At 50.8% G+C, this 19,748-nt stretch overlaps 1 protein-coding gene across 1 annotated transcript in view; it reads right to left on the reverse strand.

Annotated features, from left to right (window-relative positions):
- Positions 1 to 2,390: 2,390 nt before the first annotated feature.
- SLC9C2 (solute carrier family 9 member C2 (putative)) overlaps positions 2,391 to 19,748 on the reverse strand; it is a 50,768-nt gene continuing 33,410 nt past the window's right edge. Inside the window, exons 18-27 of the mRNA XM_037034984.1 lie at positions 19,417 to 19,468; positions 17,046 to 17,194; positions 14,987 to 15,112; positions 11,856 to 11,954; positions 10,417 to 10,584; positions 9,214 to 9,345; positions 7,988 to 8,173; positions 6,448 to 6,529; positions 4,593 to 4,654; positions 2,391 to 3,024 (exon numbers count right to left, since the gene is read on the reverse strand). Of these exons, the coding sequence (XP_036890879.1) occupies positions 2,989 to 3,024; positions 4,593 to 4,654; positions 6,448 to 6,529; positions 7,988 to 8,173; positions 9,214 to 9,345; positions 10,417 to 10,584; positions 11,856 to 11,954; positions 14,987 to 15,112; positions 17,046 to 17,194; positions 19,417 to 19,468 (1,092 nt within the window). The 3' untranslated portion in view covers positions 2,391 to 2,988. The remainder of the gene's footprint in view (positions 3,025 to 4,592; positions 4,655 to 6,447; positions 6,530 to 7,987; positions 8,174 to 9,213; positions 9,346 to 10,416; positions 10,585 to 11,855; positions 11,955 to 14,986; positions 15,113 to 17,045; positions 17,195 to 19,416; positions 19,469 to 19,748) is intronic.

Below are 19,748 nucleotides of genomic sequence, written 5' to 3' on the forward strand. Positions count from 1 at the left end.
AAAAAACTTTTCAATTCTGTACTTTTCCAGTAGATCATTGATGTGGGGTCAGCAGGAGGAGGGTCCTTTAAATATTTTGCTAAGTAAATTTCTATCAAAAGAGGGAGACCACAGAAAAGGCCCCACTTCCCTACACGGCTGTTGCAGGTGTGGGGACCGAACGAGAGCACCAGGTGCCTTTCACAGCAGGTATTTCCGGGGTCAGTCGCTCCGTAGTGGCAGACACAGAAAGGGGTTGCCCTGAGGAAGAGAGGAGAGGAATCTAGCAAATAAATCCTTTGTTAAAACTGGATCGGAAGGTTCTGTGGTCGCATTTTGAAACACTCAGCCTCATGTCCTGAGGGCAGAGGTTTCCTCCAACGGGCTTGGCATGGATGCTTTTCGCCGAAGGCAGAGACGTGAAATGTCTGATAACGAATGGGCAGGCGCAGCTGACCTCACGTGACTTCATTGTGGCACCAGCCTGGGTCCTGTAGTCCCTTGAGTGTGTGACCACTGCTGTCACATGTTCTCCAAATGCCTTAATGGGATTTCAGGCTTGAGAATGAATCTCAAGCCAAATGGTATGTTCATGCTTTGTACTCCAGGCTCACGATCTCTTGGACTCATGTGGTGCTAGTATATCCTATGTGTAGAAAGTGCTGCACACCTGGTACAGCCTCTTGCAGGCAGCCCTCCGTGCTTTGATTGAGTAAAATACTGTAAGCAATAACCCCTGGTGCCACATGTTGGAAAAGTCATGCCTTTAGTTTCCTTGACAAGGTGGCTGACACTATAAAGGTGGAGAATGGAGGTGAACACTCCAGGATTCTCACCGGATCCTGGGGGAGGCTGGTCTGACACGGACGGACCAGGGCTGGCTTCCTGCCCTCACTCTTCAAGTCACAATGTGTTTCGTCCTCAACTAACACTCTGGTCCTGAAAGCATCTCTGACTAACCTCTGGCTCCGTCTCCGGTCACCTACCTACCTGTTAGGTCCCTCGCTGCTCTCCTCTCTTCCACGCGTCGCCTGCCGACCACACTTTGTCCCTCGGCATAACCACAGTTCAGCATCCGGATCACCAGCATTGATTATTCACCCTTGAGTCTTTCCTGCCAGGATGTTGGCCACTGAGTGAGCAAAATCAAAATGGAATTCGTCAACTTTTCCCCCAACAAATGATTGCCCCTCCCCATCCCTCACTTGGGTGCCAACCCTTGGTGTTTCATGTGTCTGTGTCCACGCTACTCACATCGATGGCAACACAAACATGCTTTAGAAGCTCAGAAAAGGGGTTCCCTCAGATTGCGTTCTGCCTGTGCTACCAAGCAGCCCGGAAGCTTGAACAAATTCTCCAATTATAAAATACATGATGAATGCACTTCTGGGTAGAAGTCCTGTCGACACTTCTTGACAGGAAGCCAGCTGCAGAATGGGACTAAAGGTCAACAGCAGAGGGGAGAGAAAAAATGTTGATCAACTTCCCTGAGTCTACTGGCCTCAAACCGTCCTACCTTGTGACTTTCGCCACATAAAATAATACATTTCTGTATGTAGTGTCGCGGCCTTTCCGTGTTGGGCTTCCTGGTCTCTGCGGCCGAAAGCATCCTAATGGATACACGTGCAGGATTGTCCTGGAGTTGTTTCAAGTGCATGGTGATGGGCCTCCTACAGGAAACGGGAGGGCAGACATCTGTTTTCTGCTACTTCATTCCCTGTACTGAGGCTCTCAAGCTTCAAAATGCATTAAAGCCCAGGAGGAGCGTGTTAAAATGCAGAGCCCAGGGCCCCCCCAGAGACCGATTCTGTCAGTGTCCAGAAGTCTGCATTTGTAACACCCAAATGACCATGATGCCCAGCACACAGGACACTGCACACGGCATCCATTTCCCCTGCTTTACTACAAACACCCAGGTTGTATTGAGGTTGGCAAGGTGAGGTGCCAGGCAAAACTCATCTTAAGGTGCTAGGTGTGGGCAACGTGGCAGCTGCCCTGAGTGGGGTCCCTCCCTGACGACAAGGCAAAGCCTCCGGTGGAGAAAGCAGCCCGTCCGACTGAAATGCCAGCAGGTGCCTAGAGTTACCGGTGGAGGTTGGCCAGCCTGAGAATCTCAGTTACCGGCCAGCCCAGGACATGGGAGGGGGAGGCTGCAGGCACCCTGGGGCAGTGATTGGTCAGTCCTGGTCGGCCTGTTTCCAGCCGTCTGGCGAGAGCAGAAGAATGAAGCCACGCGGGGTTTCCGGAACGTGCAGCCACGCCCGACGACTGGCACACAGGCACTCCGCAGCCACTCTGAAAAGTCCTGCCCTACGTGCTCGGTGTCCAGACGGCCCTTCACAAATAGGCTTTCCCTCTTGTTTCTCCTCCTCTCGTGGTTTTCCCTACAGTAGAGAGCCTTGTATTCCTCCAAAGTCTGGTCATAATGGAACAACAGATTCTAGTAAACACACCATAGAATTCAACTTTATTTAACTTTTAAAAATAAAACAAAAAGCATCAAACACTACTATGCAATGTAAGACTGTTAATTGCTCAACGTTGCTTTCAGTAATTAAGATTATGGGACATCGCTCCATTTTTTTTTCAATCGTTACTAACCTGGGGAGGAAGGGAGTAACTTTACTCTGGAAAATGTTAGCAGGGCACTAATTCTAGCAATATCACAAATCAAAATGATAGATTCTATGCTTCAGATGGCAATATATTGTATGACGCTTTTAACAACTTGTGTTTTACTAAAACTTGCTGTCAGCTGAATGCAGCGTCTCCCTCGGCAGGCCATGAGTTTGGGGCACCGCATCCTGAAGAGTCTTTAAACAGCTCAGGGATAATGCAACCACTTCAGGCTGGAACCTTTGTAGCAACCCATCAACTGCTTATAAAATAAACGCAGCAGTGAACGGTTTCAGCAGCTTCTAAGTACACTTCTCATCAGATGATCCTTCAGCCCTCGAGCCAGGACACCGGCTTGGTCTTGTAACGACTTCACTTATCACATTAGCACCATTAGTATCGTTTTCTATAATGGAATCCAGTTTCCAACTAGAAAAGAAAGCCAAAAAAAAATCGAAGTACAACCAGAAAACTTAGGGAAAGTTTCTATTTTGTGATCTGGAACATTCCCTCTAAAAGATCTCGCATGGTAAGGACTTTGAGTGATATGTTGTCAGTAAATACAAGTGCATCTCTGTACCACCCACTGTCAACTTGTAAAGAGATACATTAATTCAATGAGAGCCGTCTGTCTCTTAAGGGAAAGAGAATCGGTCGGAGAACTAGATTCCAGTTCATTTTGTGACTGATTACAAAGTAACTGGGAACTTCTTTCCTAAATCTAAATGAGGATTTAAAAAAATAATGGGGCCTGGAAAAAACAGAGGCAAATGAGAAACCCAGGTACTTGACTCCCAAGTCAGGTTTCCCATTTACAAAATAGGGTTTCTAGAGGAAAGAGGAGAAGGTGACTAAAAAGAACTGAGTCGCTTTGTTTTAAGGGGCCATTAGCCCTAAGTTTGGACAATGCCACTTTCCTTCTCCCAAGACAGACACCGAAGACCACCTGGGTTGTCAGCAATGAACACGGTGGGCCCAGGCTGGGGGTGTGGTGGGCTTGAGGCATACCATATTCAGAGAGCGTGGCTGGGGTCCCTTGGCAAGAAGGGGAAAGAGGGTGCTGATCGCCCCTGAAGCCTGTCCATGGCACGGTTACAGTGGCCTGGTCGACTTCGACCTTTGCTGAGCACCCAGCTACTCGGTCACAGCTGCCCTCTTCCCCACTCAGCAGTGGGCTCCGGCCCCGGCGCACTCCGCCAGGGTGCCTCGCAGAGACCCCTGAGTGATGTGCCCTGCAGGCTCCCTCCCTCCCACCAGACTGGCCTCTACCTGTCCCACGCCCAGGTGACCAGCCCTCACCCTCACCAACTCCAGGCCTGCCTTCCAGCCTATCTGAACCTTTTCCAGATTAGCCCTGACGGCTGAGGAGAGCAGGAAAAGGTGCCGGGGGCCAAGCACAAGTGACTCCATAACAAAAATGTTCTGGGGCCTCCTGTTTCATCTTAAAAATCCACACGAATTTGTCATCCTGCTCTAACACATGTCTGTTCTCATATAAAATGTTTTCCATAACCTGGCCATTAAAAGAGTTCACGTTTTCCTTCAAAGGTCATCCAGGAGCACTGACTTTTCAGGAAGGTGCCCTTGACCAGCCTGAGGCCCCAGGTGCCCCCAGCACCCTGGGTCCGTGATCGCTGGGCCTCTCCCTGGGGAGCACAAACTCCAATGGGAGACCACGGACATTTAGATGCTAATGAGGAGGCTCAACCCTAATCCCAGAGGCCCCTACTTTTAAAGGAAACAGCAGGGGCAGTAGGTAAGGCAGAGGGAAAGTGGGAGAGAGGGGAGGCCGGGCAAAACCACATCTTTGAAAAAGAGTCTGTCATTTTAATTTTTGAGTAATTCGGGTGAACGTGGTCCTCATTTTTCCAAATCAGTGAGTTGTCACTAAGTCTCTGATCACCGCCACATTTTGCTACTTGACTTCACTGTGTATTTCAGCCTGGTAGTTCAGGATTGAAAATAAGAAAAACTAATCCAAGTGTCAAGTTCGTTACCTCCTCTTTTCTCTTCCAGTTATACTCTCTGTTGGTCACGTGAGGACTGGTGTTGACTGAGCCTATTCAAAAACATGCACCAGACGGGAAAACTAAGTTAGGAGTTTCAGAATCAAAGTGGCGGAGTATTTTGAAATATTCATTTGCTCTCTCCCTGTAGGTCTCCCCTTCCCGCTCAAGTGGGCTCCTGGCTTCCTCCCCGCAAGGAGGTTGGTAAATGGGATCCCAAAAGCCTAGCACAGGACTGAGCTACTGGCGGGCCAGCAGGCAGGGGGCGCCCACGTGGTCGCAGGGGGCTGGGCCAATGAGGAGAGGTGGGCAGCGATGCTGTGGGCGGGGCGACCGGGGGAGCGCCCGTGTCCCCAGTGGGAGCTGCTGGTGCTGAGCTCTGACTGCTGCCACGCACAGCAAGTGAGTGAACCAAGTGTTGGCAGACTTTCTGATTTTTTTCCCCCAAGAAAAGCTCAAAATCTGGATTTTTAAAAGATGTTTGTACTTGGCAACTAATTTTAAAATTGTAGAAGAAAACATGCACGTGGGTCAAATCCAGCGTGCTGGCTGGATCCAGTCCACACAGACCGACGAATTCCCCTCCGCGTCTCAGGAATCACTGGGGCAACGGGGTGGGGGCGCTCCAGACCCAGCAGGAGTGGGGTCCTGTCCCCTGTTCCCACTTGAGGTCTCTGACTCAGCTATCCGGGGCTTGCCGGAGGTCTGTGCCCCACGAGCGCTGCGGAGCAGCAGCGGGGCAGACCCCAAAAGACCCAGAAGGCAGGACAGCGGGCAGCTTGGACGGGAGACGCCGCAGCAGCGGGCGCTCCACCAGCTCCGACGCTGCGTGCAACCCCAGAACCAGGCTCGGGAAGCGAGCCCTGAGCACGTCGGAGTCTGACTCACTTGTAGGGGAGACGTGAAATCACACACTGAACGTCTGTCTCCCCCGCCACCAGGGCAGAGGCGCTGTCTGGCCCGCTCACCAACTAGTGCTTGGCCCGTGCCCAGCACACGATGGTGTAAGGATTATGCAAATGAGAACTAATGAGATGTAAACTCTTAACAAAAGGTCACTTTAGCCACACGATTTGAAGTCCTGGACACTGCCCACCCTTAATGAACCGTTCATTAAGAACCGTATCATGTCTAAGCCAGCAGGCCACACGAACTGGAACCACTGGGGATGGCGCTAATTAGAAAAAAACACTCCACCGCTAGTGTTTTCCAGCCGGGGCGGCTGGGAGAGCGATGGCCACGGGCTCGGTAAGGCAGGGCCGCTGAGCGCAGAGGGAAAGAGCCCGCGCGCTTTCTCGCCCCAGAGCAAGGCCTTCCCGGGGAGTCTTCCTTGCCTGCGGCTCAGCACTGTGCAGTTGGGCGCTCACGCACATTGAGGGACTGCAACTACTTAGTGACTATCAAAGTCCACCTCGCAGCAAGTCATCTGAGTCGTGGCATTGACCGCGGGTTGGGTCAGGTTCCACTGTCCCTTGGGTTGGTGGGAGCAAGCCAGCGGCCCAGGCCTGGGCCCACTGCGGGGTCTGTCCCCTCCCCGTGCCCGCTCTGCCGCAACCTGCTGCATGGCTCCAGTCTCCAAGGGCCGGCCCAGAGTCAAAGGAAGAAGCTGCCCCGCCCTCCCTAGCAAGGGCGTGGGGAGGAAGGTCACGGAGCGGAAGGAGCCGCCTGGAACTCTCTGATATGCCGCCGCCCGGAAGCCACGTGGCCGTCACAGCGGGCCCAAGAATGGGGATTAGTGATACGCCCACCCAGTGCCCTCAAATCATTTTCCTCAAACTGACTGAATTTTACATTTACCGAAATGCCTTCCCAATGGTTTTCCTCTCACTAAAAGCCCCCTCCTTACCCAAGACCTTGGAGTTACTATCTTTGACAGACTCGGATGCTTGGATAACCAGAAGCTTGCTTAAATCTGAAGTTCCCTGAACCTAGAGGAGAAAAGTCCAAATCAGTCGGATGAACACTCTCTGCTCTCTCAGCTGGCTGCTTCCTAACCTTTCCAAAGAAGACAAGAAATTAGCCCAAACCTAGAACTGGACCTCCAACCCAAGCTCTGTCTTTCTCACTTCACATCCTCTTTAACGTTGCTTCAGAAAGCCTGGTACAAGCAAGTTATCTTTTGCTTATGAACAGACACCAACAAGGAATTTCCTGCACCTGACTTGTGACCAGACTGGACGTCCCTAGTTTAAAACAGAATCCCAGCCGCCACCAAGTCACCTTGACCTCTACACAGACATTCAGGGGCTCTGGGCCCTGCCTCCTCCCCCCGGGGCAGGAGGGTCCTCTTTTCTTGGTGTTTTTGCCCACAACACCTGCCCTCCCAGAACACAAGCAGCAGACAAGTGGCAGTAACTGTCATTTCTGGGTATCACATGGCACCTGATTTAACCCTCCTGACAACCTTACGAGGTCCCTGTTGCTACTGTCCTCATCTTATTAACGCGGCCCCTGAGCGTCCAGAGGCAGCTGGCCGGTGCTCACACACCCTGTGGGCACAGGGGTCAGGCCCTCAATCTGAGAATGCCTGCCTCCAAACCCTGGTGCTTCCACCAACTCCACCGTGGGCACGCTCCCGTGGTCCCCTCCCTCATTCCCCTTCTTTCAAAGCTAAAGAGGTTTTCATTTTCCATTAAAAAAAAAAAAACCAGCACATTGCCTTCATCCTCTGAATTGTTGAGAGTTACAAAACAAAGATGTTTAAAAAAAGGCAAACACACTTTTTAGGAGGTTTGCCACTGTTTCCAGGACACTGACTTTCATTAAATGGATGGCCTTCCCAGCCAGAAGAGGCAGAAGGTGTCTCCCCAAAGGGGCGTGGTGGGGACCTCGCTACCAGATTAGAGCTTGTCAGTTCTTCTCAGGCCTCCTGGCCCCCCGGGATCCATCGGCGGGTGACCTACTTGGGACCCTGCTTCTGCTCATCCTATGCCCCATCACCTGCTCGGTGTTCACACCTCCCCTTTGTTACAGAGACGTGGATTGAGGCCCAGGGCCTGTTGCCCAGCTGTGCCCACGGCCCCTTGTGTGACAACAAACTGACCTGGCCCTGACTCTGCTCCCTTCTCCATCAATCAGCACCGATACGCCCAGAACCACGGTGTCATTTCCTTGGTGGGAACTAGGAAAAACACACCCCAGGCATCGTTCCTGTGGGGAGGAGGCACAGCCCCACACCAGGGCACGCAGCGTGGCAAGCAGAGAGCAGGCCACTTCAGCCCCCACTTGCCGGCACACCCTGCCCACAGAAGCCCTGGGTGCCTTTCGACCCTTGTGTGAAGGGCAGGTGAGAACTGCAGGTTTTTAAGGTGGTCGGTTGAGTTTTAGAGTCACTGTGGGTGGTCCCCGTGGAATGCAAAAGACCCTGTAGAAAGGACCCTCCTCACCTGCTTACAGGTTTTAGGTAAGATGCAAGGTGCCAGATACGGCGCCTCTGTGTTTGTGTCGATGACGCTGCCGTACACAACGATCACCAACTTCACGGTGGCATAGTCGATAGTCATTTCGTTACAACTGGACACTGTCTCCACGTACGCCACGTTCAGCAATGCGCACTTTTCAAACGTTAAGTCCTACAATGAAATGACATTTTTCCTATAAATCGTACCCAATGCTACCATGGTACCCAGAAGGAAGGAAACTTGCAATTTGACCGAGTTCTTTGAAGGTGTCAGAAGGCGCAGGAGCCCACAGATCAAGACGGAGAGTTTACTGAGAGTTCCGCCGAGATCCTGACCCCAGAACTGTGCTGCCTCTGTTGCAACGTCCTGGCCAGGGTGGCCCAGGCCAGCGTGGGTGCCTGAGTGAGCCCTGCTGGGCTGCAGCGGGCCGGTCAGCTAGCTGGGCCTCCCGGATTTCTCTTCTCACAAGATCCAGAGTCAAAGACACACAGGTTTTGCCCCACAGCGAGCAACCGATCATTACACACCCCGCCCCCCCCAGCAAGAGGACAAACAGGATGAAAAGCCAAAACAAACACAGCAAGGCCAGGAGCCTGAGGTGCCCTTCGAGGCTCTGAACCGAAGTCTTCAGAGCCGGAAGGGAGCTGTGATGGGGTGAACTGGGTCGCCCTGCAATTCCTCTGTTGAAGTCCTAACCCCCAGGACCTCCGGACATGGCTTTATTTGAAAGTGGGATTGTTGCAGACGTGACTGCTGAAGTTAAGATGAAGTCCCACTGGAGGGGGGGCAGCCCCCTAATCCAACATCTTCCCAACTCCGTGGGAAGATGGAGACACACTCACAGGCCAAGGAGGCAGGCCCCGGAGGCAGGCCCCAGCCAACCCTCCCCACAGCCCTCAGGAGGAGGCAACCCTGCCAAGACCTTGGTTCGGGTTCCCAGCCCCAGAAACTATGAGACGACAAACCTCTTGTTCGAGCCGATCAGTGCGTAGGTAGTGCTTTGTCAGGGCGGTCCCAGCAAAGCAGCACAGGGACTCAGGTTACTTCGATCAGAATAAAGAAACACGCGAGAGAATAAATTCTGGAATCCGAGTTTAGAAGAGCAGGCACAACCTTCCTTTCTGTCTTTGTCCCCAAAATACAAAGTGCATTTTGTAAAAAGAAACCCAGGGAATGCAAGTTTGTGAAGGCAAGGTAATCATGGCACTGACCTCATCGATGAGAGCCGATTCGAAATACTGGTGGGCGGTGCTGAGAGCAAGCTTCAGCCATATTTTGTACTCCAGGAACGGCCAGAAGACATCAAAGCCTTCGTATAAATCCTCCAGGGAGATGAAGCAGGCCTGAAACCACAAAGTGCCATGCAGCAGGCTCAATTCAGAGCCGAGATACCAGCCCGGCGGAGACCATGATGCCTGCGGACTTGACCTTCACCACGCCTCTTAGAAAAAGCATCGCCTCCCCTGGAATTAGGATACCCTGCCATTCAAAAGCATTGTGTTGTTGGAGAGGCTGTCCGTTCTGTACAGGGTAACACAACCTGCAGTCCAGTGAAAGCTACGGACCTACTGACAGGCCAGGAAAACCCACACTCGTCAGCGGCTATGATGCCAACAGAGCTCACGAGCCCAGGATTCGGGGACTAACGAAGCCCGCGTAACCTACGTGCTTTCACCACCACAGCAGGGAAAGTGGGCCCATGGCTACTCTTTGTTTCCAGAGACGAACTGCTGCTCGGAGTCAGGAAGACTGTGCTTTCAGAAGTCACGCTCCACGGACCTCAGTGAATTCAGCCCAGCCCCGTGCCCAGACTCGTGCCTTCTATCCTCTTCTAGAAATGAGGCCATGCAAAATGGGCAGGGCCACACTCCGCCTGCCCCACGCACCCCTAAGACTCTGGCCCCACCCCGTCCCATCTGTGAGTCCCAAAGGTTTGAGAATTCTTTGTCAGCAGGAACTCGGGCTTGTTTCGGTTTGAATGCCCCCACAGCTAGTGGGGTGTCGGGTTGCTGACTCGTTGAATACATGACATCCTAGACAAGTGAGAAATGGAAGGAAGGGAGTTTGAAAACAGGCATCCTTTAAACACACGGCTTTTGTAATGTGGGCCGTTTGCTGAGCGCCTCTGCTTGCCAGGCACTTCCCACAGGTATTTTCCCCCAACCTCATCACCATCCGACGTCAGATCAAGTTCCCTTTGATGAGCAAGGACACAAAGACTCAAAGGGCTTAAGAACACCTGGCTCCGGACCCCACGGGCCAGGCCATCAGATGCCAGCTCTGCCTCCACCATTGCTGCTCGGTGGCTCAATAGTACACCAGAACCCCCGGGGAGGAGCACCCACCGCCCTTCCTCACGTCCTCGAAGAGGAGCTGACACGTGACCCACGACACACCCGGAACTGGGGCCTCACCTGCAGAATCGTCTCGCAGATGGCGGTGTATTCGATCTCCCGCTTCAGCAGGCAGCTCAGCTCCCCGATGATGTCCCCGCACGTGCAGAACTCGGTGAACAAGGTTTGGGACCCTCTGTCCGACCGCAGGGCTTGGCTGATTCCGAAGGTGGGCGGCGAACTGTGCAGCTGCGGAGGGGAACCCAGAGGGAGACACCCTGACACTGGGGCCCCGACTCGAGCTGGCAGTGTTTCCAATGGAAGGAAAAGAGGCTTTGTGACTCCCGTCCCGCGGGAATCAGGCCTCGCCGGAATCACCGTTCCTTTCCCATTGCGACTCTCCGAGGCACTGGTCCTAAACTTTAGCAGATTTGACATATTTAATCAATGCGCGTGGCAGGATATTTTTGTCATGGATTCCGATGGGAGCTCAGCACAGAGGCTCAGCATGTGGATTGTGACGGGAGCGGCACCGCCTGATGGCTAAGGACACAGACACAGAGACAGGGGACAGACCCCCTGGGCTTAAAGCCCTCCTGGACCCCCACTGTGTGCCCTGGCGGGACACGTGAATTACTCTCTGCACATCAGTGGCCTTGAAAGATGAGGCTGTCATAAGGAGGAAGTGTCATAACACGTTGCCACTGTTGACAGCACTGTCAAAATTTACCACCAACCCCCTCATCTCTCCAGTACTTCTAACATACTATCTACTCAGCTCACTTATTTTGTCCAGTGTCGCATGTCCTTCTGTGCCCCTACTAGAAAGGAAACTCTGAGAAGGCAGGGGCTTTTGTGTGTTTCGCTAACTCAGTGCCAGACGGTGAGGTGCTGCGCGCTGTGTGGTAGTTAGGAAGCGAACATCTGCTCAGCGACAGGGCCAGAAACTTACTAAGTACGTGAGTCTGCGTTATAATAGGCTTATCATTATAGCTTATTTTCCTAATCGACTTGGGTGGTTTTAAGGTGTGAAATACCCACTCCAAAAAACGGAAAGCCAAATACATTATTTATTTTACGATAAGGGTTTGTCACTTGGAACCGCATCTGATCTGGGAATTACTTGGGCCTCCCATCGGTCAGATGAAAAGTTGTATTTTCCATGCTCATCCTATTTTGACCTCCGAGAGGATGGGCCGCTGCGGTCCTGACTGCTTTTCTTTAGGTGAGGGACTCAGCCACGCCAAGTATGGGGCTCCTTAGTCATGGAAGAGTCTGCCCCCTCCCAGCGCTGTCGGGAGGGGCGAGTAATGACTACGCAAGCATTTTGTCCAACTGGGAGCACCCCCCAGATACCGGGTCTAGTGCCCTCTCTCAGCCACAGTGTTCACTCCGAAACAGCTTCACTCACCAAAGAGACCGTGTTACAATTCTGACACTTTCTGGGTTCCTAAACTTTTCCTTATGGTGTAAGTACATAGTTCAAACGCATTTTAAGTAAAGAATAAATAGTTCCTTACGATCGCCATCCCTGAAATGATTAAGTAGATTCCTTGTGGCATTTCACCTTCTTTACAGATGACATCTCCGTAGTCAAAATAGGCGAGTTTGGTTCTTTCCTGAGAGAGAGAAAGAAAAAAGGTACAAGAAAAAATCAACACAAAAGGTTCATAGTCTACTTTTCTAAGGAGAAAGAAGATTTTAAAGCAAAAATGGCTTTTAAGTCGCATGAAAAAAAGATAGATTCTTTGGTTTGTTCATGAAGTGTAATAACATACCGACATGCCTCATTAACGTTTAGGGAATGAGTAAGCACACTATAGACTTTGCGACCCTGACCAACATAGCTCAGTTGGTGGGGCATGGTACCACAGGACAGAAGGTGGCTGGTTCGATTCCTGGTCAGGATACAAGTCTGGGTTGCAGGTTTGGCCCCAGGTCAAGGTGCATGTGAGAGCAAACTTATCGATGATTCTCTCTCACATAAATGTTTCCCTCCTTCTCTTTCTCTCTCCCTTGCCCTCTCTCAAAAAATAAATAAATAAAATCTTAAAAAACTATAAAACTTGTGATTAGCACCCAGCACAATGACTGATAAAAACACCCAATAAATGCTAGATGTTTACAAGAAAGTGTGATGATTCTGATAAAAGAGACTGAGACAGGACGTTCTGGAAAAATCCAGAAAGGCCACAGGACTGTGTCTTGGGTGCAGGGGGAAGACTTCACAGAGGAAGGAACAGCTAAGCTGAGGCCTCCTGGAAGAGTTACAGATAGCCAAGATTTGATGAACTGAGGACCATCCGGGGCAGAGGGCTCGGTGTGTGCAAAGGCCCAGAAGCAAAGAGAATACCTGTTCGAGGTAAGTAGAGACTCAGTGTGTCCCAGGGACTCAGTGTGTCCCAGGCAGGGAGTGGCAGACAACAGGGCTCAGTTTTCCACTGAGCCCCAGTAGGCACAGTGCCCAGGGTTCACAATTGTTTTAGGGACTCACAACAATATTTGAGTTTCTTTTAAAAATCAGAAGGAATCTAAGAACTTTTAGGTAGAGGAAAATGTGTTCATAGGAAAAGAGTTAGCACTCGCTAGTACGGATTTCCAAAGGGAATTTCAAACACATCTGGCACGAAGGAAAAATACTAGCAACGGCATCCAAGGGGTCAGACAGTCCCAGTTCCGGAGAGCCCCGCGATGACTCCTGCCTTTCTGGAGACCAGGGAAAGTGTCCTTATTATGGCCACACAGACGCCCCAGGTGTATCTACACGCCTGGACCACAAAACACAGTGCAACCACATGTGTGGTAAAGCACGCGCCGTTCTTTCTCACAGAGTTTTCTTGGTTCCAAAAATCTAACAGAGATTTTAACAGGTGATGAGGACTTTTCGGATCTACTCTCTTAGCGACATTCAAATATCCCGAGCATCAGGGTTAACTCTAACTGCTGTACACGGTGTCGCCACCACTTAACGTATCTTCTAACTTGGAAGTTTGCACCTTTTGCCCACCTGCCACCAGTTCTCCCAGCCTCCTCTGCTTCCCACTTCCGGTGACCACCAATCTGATCTCTTTTTCCAGCTTCAGTTCTTTCTGCTCATTCTTCCTTATCTCCCCACTCCTAAATGTTGGGTAGCCCAGGACTCAATATTTGCATGCCCATAATAATTTCCTAATTTATCTCAAGTCTCAAGACTTTAAATATGCTCTCCATGCTGACAACTCCAAAATGTCAGTCTCCAATTCCGCCTCCCCGCTGGGCTCGAGTCATCCATTCAACTGCCTACGCCACACGTGGATCTCTAATAGTTTTCCCAAATATAACGTACGCGGAATAAAACTCTTGCCCCACCACCACCATATAAATCTTCTCTCCCCCCATCTAACCAAATGGTAGCTCCATTCTATTCAGACGAAAGATTCTAGAAGTTATGCTCTCCCCCTGGCACACCCAGTCCACCAGCATCTGTCAGCTCTCTCCTGAAAACATCAAGAGTCTGATGGCTTCTGGCCACTTCTGCAAGTCCAAACTGCCATTCTCTCTTGCCTCCCTCACTGTTATTGCCGCTTACTAGTCTCCCTGGCTTGCCCTTGACCCCTGCAGCCTTTTCTCAACACAACAATCAGTGGTCCTTATCAAACGTGTTAGATCCTGTCACCTCTCGGGTCTAAACTTTCCAGGGGGTTTCCATTTCATTCGGACAAAATGTCCCAGTCCTTGCCGTGGCCTGCAAAGTTCTCCAACCTCAGGCTCTCCCCAGCAGCTCTCACTTCACCCCCTCCCTCTATCCCGGCCCCCGCCAGCCCAGCAGGGCCTCGGTGATGTCCTGGAGCCCGCAGAGTGCACTCCCCCCAGGGCGTTGCACCTGCCTGGGGCGTTCCTCTCCCTTCCACAGGACTTGCTCCGCCCCACCTTTCAGATCTCTTTGCAGATGTTGTCTTCTAGAGCAGCCTTCCCTGACCCCTTCATATATAATAGCCGCCCGGACACATTTCTTTTCCACACAGCATTTATTTACGTGTTGGTATGGTTAGTATCCACCTCCAGCCATATAATATGAAGTCCAGGACAGCAGGGACTTCATTTACTTTGTCCACTGCCATACCCCCAAACCTCAGACCGTCTCGGGCACGTGGAAGGTATTCAATACATGTGTGTTGGAAGAGCCCAGATTCCAACAGCAACACCCAGTTCCTTTTCGACCACATGTGACTTCTTGAATATATGACAGTCTTCACTGCCCCCCATTACACCACACCCAGCGGTTTTACTTGTATATTATCTTCCTGGCCTGTACAGTCATTTAAATTTTCTCTAAAAAGTCTTTTCCAGAGCGTGCCTCTGAAAGTCCAGAATTCTACGACGTAAAATAAGATGGGATTAGTAATAATCAGGTGAAAGAGAAAGCTCATCCTAAACAGATAATCCATCATAAAAAAAAAAAGAAAAAAACAACAACAACAAAAACCCTGCCTTTTAGGATCAAAATGGAATGTTTCTGCTGGGCCTCCATTGTGACTTACCTTTTATTGGCCATATGGGATCCTTGCTCTAGTTTCCTTTGGTTGTTGTTGTTAATTTTGCATTAAGGAGGGGAAAACATGAAAAATAATGATCATCCAAGCTGGGCTGGAATAGAAGATGGAATGCTTACCTTGAAGAACTTAATGAGAACCTCTTTATTTTCCAGCCAAACAATCTTATGGAGATAATCGTCAGGCGTAGGAGGTGGGATTGCCATGGGAAAGTTGTTCAGTGCCTTTATTTTTGAAAGAAGCACCTAAAAACGAATGATGGAAATAATGGTAATCAGACCCTATAACAGAAAAAGGAATATTCGGTTAAAACTAAGGAAATCTAAATAAACATCTGTTATGCAAATGTAACCTTGATTTTTGACTCAGAGCTTCCTTCATGCCATTTAAATTGTCCTCTAACTTTTTCGGACCATGTTCTCCTCTTATTACTATTTTCACTGACTTATTATCCCAAATTCAACTTACCCTCTTTACACTCTAGTTAACACACACAGACATATATATTCTCTCCTGTCTCACTCTCAAATTATCTAAACTTCATAGTTGGTCACTGTGTGATTTAATACCAGGCTCCCTCCATTTTTTTATGCGTATGGTTTGCTTCTTTCAAGCCTTCTAATTCTGGAGGATATTATTCCCGTTTTATGGACTCTGAGAAGCCTTCCCTGGCTTCCCTCACCAGGTGAGAGATAACCACTTATCTGTCTTGTTCCCACGGCACCTCCTACAGGCCTCCCTTGCGAAACTCATCACATTGCCGTGGTCTTGTTTTTATGCACGTGTTTCACGCTGCGCACTACGTGACTTTGGCTGATTGGATGAACAAATGGCTAAGTGAAAGAATTAGGGAGAGCCCGTGAACTTCGGGGTCAGGATTGTAGTCACTAGTTATCCTGGGCTCCATAGGAGGTATCCAACACATAGTTACTTGATGAAATCGAATAGACTTACCTGCCACCTTGTGCCCTGGGATCAATAATTATATCTCTTTGGCAACCAGTAGGCACATAATCACCGCTATGGAATGACTGTCTACCCATAAGCTTTCTAAACAAACCAAGAGGGAAAAATAAGTCTCTCTCCTCATAAGGGTTATTATTTATTTATGAGTATTAAGCCTTCAAAGCCTTCCAAGTGATAAACGCAAACCATACAAAACACAATGTGTATAGAGGTGTAACTTGAAGAACACTCTGAAGAGGCCCTTCCCTCCCTTTCACAGACACCAAGGGGAAATCGCATCACCCATTCGGTCCTTCGCCATTGACGCTGAAGACACTGAAGAGACAGGGCCACAAAGGAGAGAGCTGGCCAGAAGCCCAGGGCACGGTGACCGTGGCTGGGAGCTACCTATGGCCAGGAAAAGCCTGTGACACCCAGAAGCAGCTCGTCAGTGGGCAACACAGAAAGGACGCGGGACCAGAACCTCCATTTTCCTGCTTCGTGCTCGGAAGCAGATAGCCCCCTGTGTCAGAGAGAAAGAACAGTCTTACTTGCACACACACACACACACACACACACAGTCCAGATGGTAAGTGTGTGGAGTGCTAGAAGTCAACATTGTTGCCTCTAGCACATGCTCCTGATTTTTTCACAGATGCATTTATAATTTTCCAAAAGTCCGTGTATCAGCTGACTGACTAGGTTGTCTCCCCTGCTCCTCTCCTCTTAGAACAGCCCCTTCCTCAACGCCACCAGGACCCCCGGTGGGCCCCTCCCTACCACGCTAACAGTGTGTGACTCCCAGCCCCCCAGCCACAGCTGGGGGAACTGGGTAGTGCGTAGCCCACCAGAGGAGAGAGAAGCAGAAAAATCTAGAGTGTGCAGAGGGAGCCAAAAGAAGATGCCACCGAGGCCAGGTGGTTGGGTCCTCACTCGAGCCCCTTCCCAAGGCCTGGCTGCCTGGCCTGGCTCCTGCAGGCTCCGCAAGGCTCTCTGTGTTTTTACACTAAGTCTCCCGAACCCACTTCTGTGCTAAACCCAGCTCAGGTCAGTGTCCCACTTGCAGCCAAGTTGTTCTGACCTGAGGTGCACCAAGCAGCACCTGGGCTGGTGACCCTGGCAGTGACAAAGGCTGCAGGCAAACAAGAGGTGGACACGAGGTCACTAGGGAAGCAGTGCGGGCGGGGGTGCCCGGTTGAGGGAATCGAGCAACATAAAACATCGCTTTATTACCTTATTCATCTCGACGCCTTCGTGCTTATCGATGATGCCCCTTGACCAAAGGAAGGAGAGGTGCTTCAGAGACTTGGCGATCACCATCTGGATGGCCTGCCTGGTCTTCAGAGCGATGACGACATCACGCCCCTCGTGCTCTATGAGCCCTGGAGCAAGTGACACCCCCCGTAAGCCCACGGTGAAACGGCCGCAACAGTAAGCAACACTCGTACAACGGGCTGCAATCTCCAAAGGACTGGCGCAACATCCTTTCGTTCCTGTTTCATGCAGAACTTGGGAGGCTGGTGGGACCAGATCTAGTTTCCTCTCCACTCTGGAGGAGAGAACTGGAAACGGGCTCTCCCCACCAGCGAGGAGAACTCCGCTCCCTGCCCAGTGCCGGTGGCGCTGCGACCTACCGTATTTTGCTGTGTATGATGCACAGTTTTCTGCCCAAAATTTTGAGGGAAAAATGAGGATGTGCATTCTGCATGGGTATGATGACCACATACCATGGGTAGAATAACCCTGTGTACAATGCACACAAAAAATGGGCGTGCACCATACACGGCAAAATATAATAGCTCCATTATGAAACCCATTCCTCTGCGATATCGCTACTTACACTTGTCTCACTCACATGTATAACTTTACATAAATTACAGCATTAGAGGAATTCTGTAATTTTTGGTGGGCAGATGAATAAATGACTGGATCAGAGAGTCCCTGGACTTCAGCCGGTGGGCCTGTCGGAGACCCAATCCCGTGCCGTTTCCTCCGTGAGAAGTCATGGGCAGGGCTGGAGTCGAGGTGAACACTGTAACTGTTGCGCCCTTGTAACCTGAACATTCGCCACAAGGCCTGACTCCTGGAAGGTGCCCGAGTCATCCCTCCAACTGCAGCAAGCAGCAAAATGAAGGACAGGAGGGTCAAGAGCAGGTTCTGGTGTCAGGCACACCTGGGCCTGAGGTCTGTCTAACTCGCCGCTTACCAGCCACGTGACCTCAGGCCGTCTGACCTCCCCAAGCCTCAGTGTCATCATCCATGAAGGAAGACGGCAATAGCATTTGCCTCATAGAGTAGTTATGAGCAGCCAGTGCGGTAATGTCCGTAAGTAAAGCTGCTAGCACACTCCTGGCACAAGCAGCATTCAATAACCCGTGGCAGTAACCATGTGGGAAGAGACGTTCCCTTGCACAGGACTGGACCAAGGAAACTGTGTAATATTTCACACTCCTCTAAAACACAATGCCAGACGGCAGCTCCCAGGCCCCTCATCTTCAAAAGCACAGCACTAAAAATCTGCCTATGTGTAAAGGCAGCAATGGGCCCCGGATTCTCTGAGACAGGGCTCAAATATTCTGACTTAGAGTCTCTAGCGTTGAAACTCCATTCATTAGACAATGTTATTTCTGTGTTAATTTGGAAAGTATGATCCTTATTAATCCACGTGGCATCCTACAGTGTGGTTATAAGTGCAAAGTGGCTTTACTTTATTTCTTGTATAATAATTTCCATCTACTAAGGGCCCACTCCAGTCCAGGCTTTCTGCCAGACACTGGAAGCCCGGTCACGGCCCCTGACGAGGAAAGCAGGCCCAAGATGCTTTGCGTAAGACCCTAGGACGCCTGCTGTGTGCTTCAACCAAGCAGGGCAACTAGGATGCCCCGGAAACGACGTCCCTGGCAGGTTCCCACTGCGGAGCATCCTGGCAAACAAAGTACAACCAAACCAAACCGCCCTTCGTCACACGAAGGCGACCTTCGCAGGCCTTTTTGTCACAACCTTAAGGAATCTGATCCTGTCGCCTGAATCCATCTTCCACCCTCCTCACTCTTCCCTCTGAGCTCCTGCAGCAGATGTCAGGGCTCCTCAAACTTTCTGCAGTTACCTGCTCTTGTGCTCACACCCTCCTCTAGGCCCTGCACTCTTTGCACGTCGGGCCCATTACACGTGTTCAGTAAGTGCTGCTTGGACAAGTGCATACATGACCATGTAACTGAGTGAAAGCATGAACCGGCCCTTCTCTGGTTCAATGACGGGATGGTGGGTCCCAGAGCAAACGAAGCCTGAGGCTCTGCTGGAGGCAACCAGGCCAAAATGGAAGCTGCCCTACCTTGGGCTTTCATGAGGAGCGGGAGTTCTCTGGAAAAGAATTATGCTGGAAGAAAAGAGAAGGCAGCAGGAAAAGAGGAGACCAAATATGAGATGGACCATCTCCGTGAAAGAAGCCAAAGGGAGGAGTGTCCAGGAGCCCGGCAGGGTTGCTGAGGACGGCACATGGTGGACGTCACTCATCACAGGGTCCCCAGGAGTCAGAGCTGACTCAGTGGCAGGTAACACACACGCAAGATGTGACTTCGGGAAATCAGATTCTCCCACGACCTACCTAGTTCTTTGACGGCATCTCGCTTGTTGGTTTCCAGAATCTCATATAATTTCTGTAAGAAGTTAGAAAAAACACTAATTTGTTACAGCAAAGTGCATTTTCTGAGGGAAAAGTACAGTCACAGAAACCTCCTCTAGTTTGCGAATCAGGGGAGAGACACCTGGCTCAGCTCTGCCAGTCGCGCGATCCTGCTGCCTTCCCCACGCTCACACGCCCCTCCTGGTCTCCTCAGTGCTGCAGTGCAAATTTCCACGGGGGTTTGGGGGGGGGCTGAGTTCTCCTTTCCTCTGCCCTCCTACCACTGTGGACCGGCCCTCGCTCTGAGGGCTCAT

The sequence above is a fragment of the Sturnira hondurensis genome, unplaced genomic scaffold (assembly GCF_014824575.4).
Source record: "Sturnira hondurensis isolate 20B ecotype Veracruz unplaced genomic scaffold, ASM1482457v3 Scaffold0022215, whole genome shotgun sequence".
Classification (NCBI taxonomy): domain Eukaryota; kingdom Metazoa; phylum Chordata; class Mammalia; order Chiroptera; family Phyllostomidae; genus Sturnira; species Sturnira hondurensis.